Raw genomic sequence first — 12,992 nt, 5'->3', positions numbered from 1 at the left:
AAAAAGTGCTGACGTCAGCAAAACTTGTTTTTTAAATATCTCCAGTTTGGCTAATGGTAGAAACATGAAATTTGGACCAACGTTGAATATCATTAAAAGGATCATTTTGCAAAAAAAAACTTTTCGAAATGTTGCTTTCGTCAGCAGAAATCAACAAAATACGAAATTTTGCAATAAAGTGCTGATGGCAGCAAAATTTCAAAATTTTCTTTTTGCAAAATGATCGTTTTAATGATATGCAACTTCAGTCCAAATTTCATGCTTCTATCTTTAGCCAAACTGGAGTTATTTAAAAAACAAGTTTTGCTGACGTCAGCATTTTTTAGTTTTTGCGGTTTTTCGCGAAAATAAGGGCGTAAACAATTAGGTAACACCCCTACAGCGAAACTTCATCATGGTACCCTTCGTAGCAAATCATTGGTTTCCCCATTTTCTGCCGGCTAATGGCCTTCAAAAATTATGGTAATTTTCAGGTTTTTGAGACATGCCATAACTTACCTGAGGGGGCAGTCGATTTTGAAAACGACCGCACGTTCGGCCAAAAATCAAATCTCTAAAATCGGACCCTTACAGTGCAGGAAAAATTTGGCTGAAAGTCGACCGTTATAGTGCAATTTTTCGAAATTTTCTTTTGAAATTTCTCAAATTTTACCTCAAAATTTGGTATTTTCTCAAATTTTACACCCTTACAGTGCACTTTTTCCCACTTGCTCACAAATCAACCCTTACAGTGCACTTTCCAAAGTCCAAAAAACCTACCCATAAGGGCCACACGTCCGGTAGGGCTGCACGCTCCTCATAAGTTAAACCAAAGCTTAAAAAGGAATCACCCTTTTTGAAAAAATTTTTTTATGATATTATTACAGTTTTCTGAATAGACGAAATCAGAATTCACAAGTGAAAAGCATGCTCCTTTTGTAAATTATGAAGTCCCTAGCAATTTATTAGGCAGTTAATGGACTTTTAATGAGAATATCATGGATCGAAGTATGGAGATTCCCATACTCCGCAACAAAAAAATCGATTTGTTAAATCCATTTTTGATGAATAGGTTGGCGGAGGAGCGGAATTGGCCCTTTTTTCGTCCGGAATGGCGGAAGTTGACGAAAATCTGGACGGAATTGCGGAATTTAGGTGCACTGTCGGAGACGGAAAATTAAGCTTTTTTCGGAATCTGTATAGTATAGTCAAAATTTCCGGAAATTTCGACAAAAACATTGCATTCCAAAGAAATTTTTGGTGACGGAATTTTGGTTTTCTTTTGGACGGTATGGCGGAAATTGGGTAAAAAATTGACGGAAAGGCGGAATTGAGGACCCCCTGAACCCCCCCCCCCCCTAAATAGTCAACCATTCTGCAGTTTGAAGATGTTGTGTATATAATATCAACTGTTTGCGATCTCCTCTATCAAAAACGAAGCCTCACCCAAACATTCAAAAGGGGATTCCTTTTTCCTCTCTTATGTAATCTATCTAAAAGATGAAGTAGCAATTAAGTCATTCCATTTCATGTCTGAACACGACCTTAGACAATAACATCAACAGTGATTTTCCTTTGTAAATTTCCTTTCATTCGTTCAACTTTAACAGCGAATGTGCTTTGGTAGGTTGGTACTTAACACGCTTTATTTATCATAAGAATCTTAAGAATCTATAAAAATATAAATGATGAAACTGGTCAAAAAATTAAGAACATGCTAAGAATATCACAATCATAAATTTAGCAACTGAATCTAAGCCTTTTTTGTTTTTTTTTACGTGTAAATTGCAATTTTTTCCCGTTAATTTTAAGTTATGGGTTTGGATCATGCCATCATGATAGTTGGAACTGACCAGGAATGCAGCAGCGTGGTGGGTTGACAAAAGTTTTCTTTCTTTTTGGTTGAAAACTGCCAATTCTAAGGTGCAAAAAAGCAAAAAGGCGCCGAAATTAGTAACAAGAGACGTTTTTTTCACCCTTTGTATTTCGGCCTCCCCCTGCCACCACGCTACTGCAAGAATGCCAAAATACTGAAAATATTTCATTATTAATTTTCTGAAAGAGTTAAGAATATCCACGATGAAATGGAAGACAGCATTCTTATAAAAAACTTGTTAGTTTTGTAATTCCCCTCATTGTTCGTGATTTACTTTAATTTGAAATTCTACGAAAAAGCTTCCATAAGGTTTATAAGAGTACAAAAACATGCTAATTCAAGCAGAGACTTGTATCGTACGATTATTTTGAATGTTTGATGAGAGATTGAAAAGAAGGGTTTACGAATATATAGACAAATCAAGGCTTTCAGGTCAAGATTTTTTCGAAACAGATTTAAACGCGTTGACTTTCCAACAAAAGAGTTAAGTTTAAAAAAGAAGATTGCTGAATCAATAACTGAATGGATCAGATTTCGATACATTTTATGTTGCTTCAGTAAAATCATAGTGCGCATGGCCAAGAGGTATTGAAATATCAATATTTAAAAAACAACAAATCTGATACCTTTTAGAAGAAAAAGAATTCTACGTTCGGTGGCAAAAGAAAATATAAAGCTAACTCAAGGTTAACAAGATTGCAAGCTCGTCATCTAGTTATCACTCACATGAATGAACATGAATGATATTACCGTCCAGTATAGTCGAATGGAAAACGAAAAGTCAGATGAAAATGAGGCGTTGATATTGATTAACCACACTACAGAATACCGATATTGTACTAAATCTAAAGTTTTGGTTTTTGGTCTAGTTGCTTTTCTCAGTTGTTCATTAATCACAGTTGCAGTTGTTGTCCACTATATAAATCAATCACCCTTTAAGTGTGAACTTCCAATTTTTGATAAAAATGGGGCTCTACTCAATGAATCTGCGCCATGTTCAAAAGCTATGAGAACCGTTCTATCAAGCCATTTTCTTCCAAAATCGGATTTATATAGTACCACATCGAATGGTATACAAATTTGGAAGCCATTTCCTGAACATTGTTTCATCATAAAGACTTTGGCAAAAACAGCACAGCGATCTGATGTTTATGAAAACATTGATATCTTTTATAAGAGAATTGCTACTGATACTGGAGTAGGTGTATCTTTGATAGGGAAAAGAACGATGGGAGTAACTCTGAGTGTAAAAACTGATTCTTTATCGGCTGGTATAACTAGAGTTATGGGAACTTCATTTGAAATTTATACTCACACAAGATCAATTACATTGGACCCAAAATGCTATAAAATCTCGGCTAGTCAATTGACCAGTCATATTTTGACCGATTTTGAGGCTCTTCCAACGGTTATTGACAAACCTGAAAACATGGAAAGCTGGCAAGCTTATGATACATTTTTGAAGAAATGGGGAACGCATTTTACAAATCAAGTTATCATGGGTTCTTCTTTAAGACAATGGACTTTCGCTAAATCATCCGAATCTTACAGTATGCAATCTCTACAGGTTAAAGCTTGTTTCGATTTGTTTTCTGCTGTCTCAGTTGTACCTGCACAGTTTAATGCTTGTAGCAAGATTATGAAGGAATCTGCAGCATTAAATTTAAATATGGCAACCACTTACAACCTTGAAATTCGAGGTGGTACAGAGAAAACGCGAAATAAACTCATTATAGAGCGAACACCAGAGCTGATAGAAAAGCTTTTGAACGAAGGATCGACAATGGAACAACCAATTGAGTACAAATATATTCCTCTTTGGGATATCTTTTTAATGAAATACGGCCATCATAAAAGCAGATCTAAAATTGCCATGAATATGAAACAATACTATGAGGGTATGCTCGATTTTGGATGCACCTTGATTGAAATCGGAGAAGAGAAAGTAAGGAGATTTAAATATCGGAACGATGATAATAGATTTCCCATATTTCAATGTGAACTAGCGAAAGAAGGATGTCGCAGCGATTCAGACTGTCATTTAGGTCCAAGCTTAAGTGTGACGTATTGTTATGGTAGCATGTGCTTGGAACACACTAAACCATCGTATGGCTCAAAAGCCAAATCAGTGATTGCACGAAAATCGAGACAAGGTAGCTACAGTGACGAAGTAAACGATAGTTGTAGATATGAGCTGGGTATAACAGCAGGATGTTATAATAACAATGAAGATGAGATCATATGGAATGGTGCCGCCCATTAAATAACGCCCTGAAAAATTCACCCAAAGTTTTCGCTTGGTATTTAAAGACGTTCTTTGAAGGGATGAAAGACTTTCTCTTTAAACAAATTTTTGATATTCTAGGTCAAAGAATTTTTTTGAGTTTTCGGCCTCCAATCTCAATTAAAACACCCCTGTCTCACAGCCCCAGTGGAACTTTTTTCCTCGGTGGGGATAAAAATTCCCATTAAAATCTCAGTGGGGATAGAAATTTTATTGTTCTAAGGTTAAAAAATCCAGTGGGGCTGGGGTCTCAATGGGTCTGTGATACAGGGGTGTATTAAAGTAAAAAATGACTATATAAATGACTAAAATGATTTATATGTAAAATATTTAAAATGTCCTTTGAAGCTCAAACAGTTAGAACTTTGTCAATTACTTTGCCTCTCTCTCATTGGTTAAAGGCAACGAACGTGCTCTTTTTTATAAGAACTAGTAAATATATACGGTAGTGTGATTTATTTAGCTCTTTGATTGATAAGCCTCAATTTTTGTTTATCCTGTTTATATTTTAGGTCAAAATTTAGATATTTCAGGCTATATATGATCATTTTTTTATTACTTCTACTCCCGGGAGAGACACTAAAGCAAAATTGGGTAAGGGAACGTGCCGCTGGTCAGGGTCCCTTTTTTCGGCTCTGAAGATATCTGACATGGACTTTTGGTTATTTTTGACAGTTTTCAGAGTGGAAATTTGAAGTATTTTTTTCAATCTTCTGTCTACTTTTTGTCGCTTTTCCACTATTTATCAGGGTAAAAATGGGAAAACGATTTTTCGTTCTGACATGATCCTAGATTTACCAAAGACTTCTATTGAACAGGGTCCACTTTTGAAACTCCAGTGGCAAGTCCCGTCGGCCTTCAAGGTCAGTGCCCCCGGGCTTCTACTCTTAAGGACTCTGACCATACATGTTTTTTTTATAAGCATAACGTTTATAAGCATACCGAGACCTGAATTTGTCTAAAAAATAAGCATATTGCAAGTATATTACTTAGCTTGCTTCTGAGGTGTGTAAGCGAAAATTACCTGCAAAAAGCCTGCATTAAATTAACAAAAAGTTTCTTCAAACGGCATTTTAATTAAAAAAAATATAAGCTTAAACGCGGCAATCGCTCAAAACTTTCCTGAAAAATCTTTGTGTTATTACTTATTTCGCTATCCTCATGTATAGCAATGACAGATTTTGGAAAAATTGGAGACTCGAATTTTTCGGAAAAATAAGCATATGATAAACATACTTCGAGCCAGAGTCTAAAATATCTCTAAGCATAACTGAGCTTGTTTCCCAAAAAACATATGCTTATAAAAAAAACACAAGATCGGTTATGAGATATGAAGATAAAATTTGTGTTTTGGGTTCCTTTACACCTTGAATAAAAAACTGTCTTTATAAGTTGTTTGTGAATTTATTTTATCAAAAGGTAATTAACAATTTAATTTAAAAAATGACGGCTCACGGCTCAGATTTATTCTTAGAATTCTCTTAGAATTTTCCCCCGAAATCCTATTTTTAAAGTCAAATTTTATAAAATTATTCTATTTTAAAATCATTTGTGTAATTTGTGTAGTTTTAGATCCATACTTATTAGAAAGAAAAACTAAATTTACCTTATTCTAAAAGCGGTAAAAAGGGTTACTACTCTTGTCTTGTCTACTGGATGTGCCGCTGAGGTTTTAAAAATAGACTCTACGTGAGACTAAATGAACTCTGCAGACACCCCTGTGTCACAGACCCGCTGGAACTCCAGCCCCAATGAAAAATTTGGCAAACATTTCGTCCCCTGTAGGAAAATACCCTAGAGTTGCAGCCCCAGTGAGAAATTAAATTTTATTTTATTCCATGCAATATTCAATGTTTAAAAATTGTACTTCAAAACCATTCCCATTGAATTTATTAACCTTGGAACAATACAATTTCTACCTCCATTGGGATGTCAATGGGAATTTTTATGCCCCACTGAGAAAAAAGTTCCACTGGGGATGTGAGACAAAGTTGTCTGCAGAGGGTGAATTTTAAACTGTGAACATGTATGTCATAATCAAAAAATGACTGCACGTTATTTTGTTTATAAGAACATGCAAAATTTTTGAAGCCTTAGGATGTTCTTAACTTTTTCAGTTTCAAGCCTAATAATGTTCTTAACATGTTCTTATTTTGACCATTTTGTGGGTATTTTTGACCATTTTCCTAATAGTAGAGCCTTAAAACATTTTCGCTCTCTAAGCCTTATGTTCTTATATAGTTTGTTCTTATAAAAAAAACGTGCATACAAGATGTTTTTTCACCTGAAGTCTTCAATGTATAACCTGCAAAAGTGTATATGTAATTCATTTTGGACGTAAAGTAGATCCAATAACCACAGGGTCATAAATTGTAAAATTTCTTAATTTGACAGGTTTCTGTATGTATAACTTAAAAATATCCGGTCTCGATCACAAAATGCTGACGTCAATAAATCTATTTCAAAAACACTTTAACAAAATATTCACTATACCATGCTCCATCATTATTTTTTGAGCAGGCTCCACTCATTATCAAAAATATGTGAATAACTTTGAATTCTTTCTAACAGACACAGCTCAATTAATTTCCTGACCGTCGAGGTAAATTATAGTATGCACGCCAGAAGAGTTTACAAAAATTTGAAAATTTGATTTTTTACACACTTACGGTCCACATACTACGTACGCACTAAGGGGAGAGGGGTACCCTGAGTATCAGAGGTTAAGTTTTCAAAGAATATATTAACCTCTGAAGACCAATAATAGAAATTTTATCGCGCATGTGTCAATCTAATCACTGTATAAAAAATCAAAGATGAAGAGAAAATATTACCTTATTAATGTCTAGCAGACTGTATCAGTATGCAGTTTACTATTTGCAAATTCCCCAGAAACCTCCAAGTGTAATTGAAATGAGTTTCTTTCGAAAGAAATCCTTTACATGATCCCCAAATGTATAACAGTAATTACTAAACTTTTAATTATGGAAATGTCACTTTAATTGAATCGAAATAATAGACAGACTGTTATGATTCTCTAACACTGACTCTTTTTACAAAGCATTGATGACTTTTTTAAGTTGTGTTTTCAACGACGGGATTAAAAATATCAACTTTGAACTTCATCCAAGATCTTGGATGGTCGTCATGGTTACTTTTGTCTTCGTTGATTGCGCGTTGATTAGAATCTCCATTCGTCGGCACAGTGTCAATATATGATTTTGACCTGTGCTATTCAAGGTAGGGAAGGGGGGGGGTCTTCTCAAAAGCGTATGTATGCTTGCGTACAGGGGGGGATGGGTCAAAGGAAAATGTACGTACACATTGCCCTTTTTGCTTGTTTTTTGTCGACTTTTACGCTTCTTATACGCATCAAAGAAAAGAAATAGTTTCTTAACTAGCCGTCACCCGGCGTCGCACCCGCCGAGAAGTAGATAAGCTGAACGTATCAGAAGCCCTTTGGATTGTGGGAGGGTAAAAAGATCTGATTTGTAAGCCCAAACAACAGAAAATTACCACAGAAAAAAGGGTTTGCTTAAAATGGTTGAAAACTAAAAATATGGCAAATTTAATGTTTTGTGACGTCATTTAGGCCCTAAATTTACATCTACATCATCTGTTACACTGATGATAAACCTGGAGATCCTTGGCTAAAGTTATGAGATCTCTAGGATTTCCACAAACCTTCTCTGAACTAGGCCATCAGATAGCCACTTTTTATGGCCACTTGGTGATTTTTTGAACTTGAAAATGTCTCAGACATGATTTGAACTGGCCCGCACATGTTCATGGTTTTTCTAGAGGTGAAAATCCGAAAACTTGTGGCCGAAAGTTGTCCCGAACAGCAATGTTTGGACCAAACGAATTTTTGGCTTGTAGCCTATTTTGGTCCGTGTTAACTCAGAGAAAGTTCGACGTAACCATGGAAATCGACGGAAAAAAGAGCTGAAGTAAAGCGTCAAACCAAAATGATAGTGCTATCTCCTAAAGGAGATTACCAAAGTCTCTATACAGACGCATCTAAAAGGAAAAACAAGGCTTTTTGCTTTATGAAAATGTGGTCAAATTCTTTAGACTGTCTGTATTACATATAGAAAGAAAAAAACAATTTAATTATCGTGTGAAACGCAAAAATAGCAAAATCCAGCCAAAAAGAAAAATACTTCCAGCAATTTAAACAATGTGGCTTACCGCGAAAATAGACATTACCTGATAAAAAATAGGCTTCAATATTTGACCACAACAGGCCCAGGTATAGTATGATGTGTTTTTAATTCGATGAGATTTGGGAAAAGATTTTCAGTGCCACACACAAAACGAGGGGTCATTAGGTGAACATTATTAGAATTTTGACCAACAAATATTGTTTCCGTCAGAGGAAGAGTATTTTGATTGTTACGGACAGTTTTATGTACGCAGTATATAAGGTTATACGGATGAATTATGTCTCTCTAGAGTTTTAAGGAGTGCTAAAAGAAAATAGTGGTTACCATGTACTGCGAAACTTTTAATTTCCATTGCATAAATCACTTAGACCACTCATAGAAAACAAAACCATGTTGCTTTAGGTCTTTTGAGCTTAATCTTTTGAAATAAATGGATACTTTTTTGGACAAAATGAGATTTCTAGCTTAGAAATACTAAGATTATGATCGTCTCTTATCAATAGGACCAAGCTCTGGGGTTCTAATCGAGAAATTCACTCCAGTCGTTGAATCATGGGGGGGGATTAGGTTTGCGAGATGACGGGTATGTCCGAGCCAACGTTCAAAAATTGACCCTTAGAGAGACTGAATTTTAATTTTGGTAATTTTGGAACCCTTACAAGCCCTTACAGAGATTCAATTGTAACCCTTTGAAGGTCTTTCGGGGGTGTGAAAAGAGATCCTTATGGCTCGCACATAGCCGGTACTTTTCCCAGGCGTTGAATGTGTTGAGCTCTAGATCTAAGCTATTGTTTTGATCTTTGTTCATAGTTGAATAATTCTTTTGCATCATACCAGTTATTACTAAGATGAAGAATCAGCCCCCGGGGGGGGGGGGTACTTAGGCAAAAATGGATGATGGGTATGTGCGGACGGTAAGGGTCGGTTTTTTCGCCTTTCAAAGTCTCTCTAAGGGTCGGAAAATTCAGGATTTTCAGGAAATTTTTTTATTTCCAGAGAAAAAAATGTAATAAAGTCTCTCTAAGGGTATGACTTTTTTCAAAAAGTCTCTCTAAGGGTCACCTTTTCAGCAAAAATCAGTCTCTCTAAGGGTCGGTTTTCGGAGGTCCCGTCCGCACATACCCCTCATTCGCCAACCCTAGTACCCCCCCCCCCAGGGAATCAGTAAGTAACTAAAAGTAACTAGAATTAGTAGAAGGCTCCCTCGTGTCAGAGATCCGCTGGGACCCCCGCCCCACTGGAAGAATTTGCCAAAATTTCGTCCTGAAAGGGCAAATTACTCTACAATCTCAGCCCTAATGGAAAATTGTTTTTGATTTCATCCCAATACGAAATTCAAGGAAAAATATTGCACTCCAAAACCACCCTATCTGAATTTCACAACTTAGAAATCAATAAAACTTTTAATACCCATTGAGTACCATTTCAGTAGAAGTTTTCATTTCCACTATGGTAGAAATTCTCACTGTAAGACTCAGAGGTGAGGAGAAATAACCAGTGCTTAAATGAAAGGAAAGATAATTTAGAAACCAAGTAACCATATAATTTTACTTCTAAATCGACATTTGGTCTTCAATAACTCATGAGTCATCCGTTTTTCTATCTTAGCACAATACTTTGAAACCTGACTTAATTATTTTTGGCCAGCTTTGATGATGGTGTCATCATTTGGTCCCTTTTTGGTACAGGAATTTTGCTGACAATTTTTTCATCAATTACACCTTTGGTGAAAATTTGAAGTCAAAGTCTGTATCATATGGTTGAAGTTATTCAATTTCTTATTGATGTGACATCATCAAAATTATGGAAATTGGTTGAAAATTTAGGTTTGTATTCGATTTCAGAGTACGGAACCTTTGATTAAGCCCCACATAATTTTCTTTATCGAAAACCTCCGGTAAAAAAAGTGCCTTATGTACCACGAGAAAGAGAGGGTCGCTCTTCTGAGGCAGGACCCCTTCCAGAACGGAACATTTTCAATACTTATTATTTGTGATTTTTCTTTATTTTAGGGTCCTAGTTTATTCGTACAGGTTTTTGCATTGTTAGAGAAAAAATATGACACAAGAAAACTGTTCATAAATATCGACGACAAGTCCAGTGGTTCATTGTAATAAAATGAAAAATATTTACATCAGTTTTTAAATAAATGTGACGCGGTCCATTTTTTACCATTCATTGTATCTCTTGCTCACATCGCTGATGAATTTTTGTGTGAATACTTTTTAAAATCATATAGTTTCAAGAATATATTTTTTTGAAATTTCTTCTAAAAATAAAATATCAAATCTCTCATCAAACTTATAAATAACAAATACTTTTTAATATGTACAACAAAATATTTTGGGAAATCTTATAAAATTTTATAAAATAACTATGATTGCACGTGACCAGCACATACGTAATGAAATCAATAACAATAGAAAATCTCCCCCGGTGGTTAGGAGAAAGGAGATTTTGACAGCCATTATGGAAGTGCCAGTCCCCCGGTTTGAATATCACAAATTTCAAGTCCATCCTCTATGCATTTGCTTTTTCTCTTTTACGTTTTTTGCAGAGTTTACACTCCTTACAAACAGCTTTTTTAAGTTTCTTTTGAACTTTAGCTAACTCAGTTACATCCTCGTGGTTCAAAATTCGTTTTCTGCATTCCACAGTTCTACATGATTTCACTAAATATTCATTCTTCTCCTTTTTTGTTTGTAAAACGTCATAATCTCGACGTGATTTCCGACATTCACGGCAAATATAACGGCATGGCCGTACCGGATCAAATTTCTTTTTATTTGTTGACGACTTCATAGTTGTCTCACTATCTTTGATATTTTTACGTGCTGACACCTGACAACTACTTTGCTGACATTTACAACTTTCAAAAATTTCAACTTCCACAAGCTTCTTTCTTCCGTCACGACAATTCAACTCAATCATTTTTCGAGTTGTCTTAGAAGGCTGACACGAGGAGCATTTATACCGGCCATTTACGCCATTCTCCGGAACGTATCCCGACACGCAATTACCGTTGCAGTAACGATTGTCTATGGTCTTGACAGCACAACCGGGAACAATGATATCTTGTTTGTACGGCACAGAAAAACATGTTTCTTTTCCTGTTGATATTATAGGACTAGCTACGGGATCTTTTTGGATATTCTTATCAGTTTCATTCGGAGGTGAGGGTACTGCCTGGCTATGACATATCATTGCAATTGTTATCAAGATAAAAGTAAATCTGTTTTTATGATTCGGTGATGCCATTCTTTCGATTCGGGTCGGATGAAGATCGATTTTGATTTCGGTTGTTGTTTTGGTGTACCTGTATCAAAGGTTTCTAAAAAATAAATGAATAAAATTATTGACTTCTTGTACTTTTGAATTGTATAATTATGTCTTCAGAATGATTTTAATGTGGTTTTACTTCTGATTTAGGGCAGGGCTACCATTCACAAGACAATGCTTTGAGATGTTTTTTCAAAAAGTGTGTCAACAAGATTTACTGATTTTTCAATGCACGTCAGCAATTACAGTCAATGTATTGAAATAAGTTTCGTAACATGCCGTGCTACCGACATCCTGCGAAAGGTCGGCATGCTCTTCTTGCTTTCGGAAAAGGGGCTGGTCTACAAAAAACACATGATTTTTCAAGTAGAAAAAACATGTTTTTGCTCTTTACTTGAAAATATGAAAAAATGGAAAACTACGGTACAAAGCTAAGTTCAAAGGAAATTCCTTATGTCATTTTTTTTCATATAAAAAAACAAGGACGTATGGTAGAATCAGGATGGAAAAAGACGGAGAAAATAGAACAATAAAAGCGAGGCGTTTCAATGCCGTGAAAAATATTGAAATGAGTAATCTTTCTAAGTTTAATCTTGTTTCCTGCTTCTGACTATGATAAAATTAAATTTTAAAATCAGCGTTTTCTCGTATGCCCAAGTTTAAGATCGCCTTGCACCTGTGACAAAATTTGCTAAAAGTTAAATCTACCTTACAGAGTATTTTTAAAACGTTCTTTCGACTTTGAAGTGTTCATGCCCGTACTCGTTCCCCAAACCTGAGACGCTTAAAAGATTTAACATTCCCCTTTTGTTCTCCGAAAAATAATCGCGTCCTTCCCTTATTAAACTCCATACGCTACGGGTGGTAACTGGCTCGTTGCGATACAGTTTCACTTTGTCTGAATCGCAGACTTAAAAAAACCGCCTGAAGTACATAAGGAGCACGATTCCTTCAGTGGAGGACAGCATCCTACCATCGTTTTTTATAGGTTTCCCATTTCCACGCTAAGATTCTTGTCACTCTTCCGAGATCTTCCGTTATTTTTCCCGGCCTAACCGCCGGCATGGGATTGGAAAGAGTTTGTTCCTAAAGGTACGGTAAATCTTGTGCTTAACCATACAATACTTTTTTCCAACTCCTGGTCTTTTTCCGCAAAAGTGGCGAAGGAATTTTAGTGCAGAAATGGGAAACTTATAAAAAACGACGGTAGTCTGCACCTGCACCAAGAGCTATAGCTTTTTAAAAAGTACCTATCATTGTATACTTATCCCAAATAAATTGCATTAATCTTTCTTATATAACTAAAAGTACCTCTTACCTGTTAATTAACTGTTGATGAAGATTGCTTCGTTTACAAATAGTATTAAGATGTGAACATGTGACTAGTCAAAAATGAAATGATGCCAAC

General features: G+C 35.6%; 1 protein-coding gene and 1 long non-coding RNA gene across 2 annotated transcripts; one reads left to right on the top strand and one right to left on the bottom strand.

Moving 5' to 3' along the window:
- The first annotated feature begins 2,290 nt into the window (after nt 1–2,290).
- On the top strand, nt 2,291–4,676 carry LOC136798914 (DELTA-thalatoxin-Avl2a-like). Its single transcript, XM_067055584.1, has one exon. It carries the CDS (start codon nt 2,586–2,588, stop codon nt 4,116–4,118), a length of 1,533 nt encoding a protein of 510 aa, XP_066911685.1. The 5' UTR covers nt 2,291–2,585; the 3' UTR covers nt 4,119–4,676.
- Nucleotides 4,677–10,380: 5,704 nt separating this feature from the next.
- LOC136798913 (uncharacterized) lies at nt 10,381–12,992 on the bottom strand. Its single transcript, XR_010845455.1, has 2 exons — nt 12,903–12,992; nt 10,381–11,636 (listed from the first exon to the last, which is right to left on the bottom strand). It is a non-coding gene; the product is annotated as an uncharacterized lncRNA (long non-coding RNA).

This window comes from Clytia hemisphaerica, unplaced genomic scaffold (genome assembly GCF_902728285.1).
Source record: "Clytia hemisphaerica strain Z4C2 unplaced genomic scaffold, Clytia hemisphaerica genome assembly, whole genome shotgun sequence".
Lineage (NCBI taxonomy): Eukaryota > Metazoa > Cnidaria > Hydrozoa > Leptothecata > Clytiidae > Clytia > Clytia hemisphaerica.
Note: the sequence above shows the minus strand (reverse complement) of the source record. Positions and strands in the feature narration are given on the sequence as shown.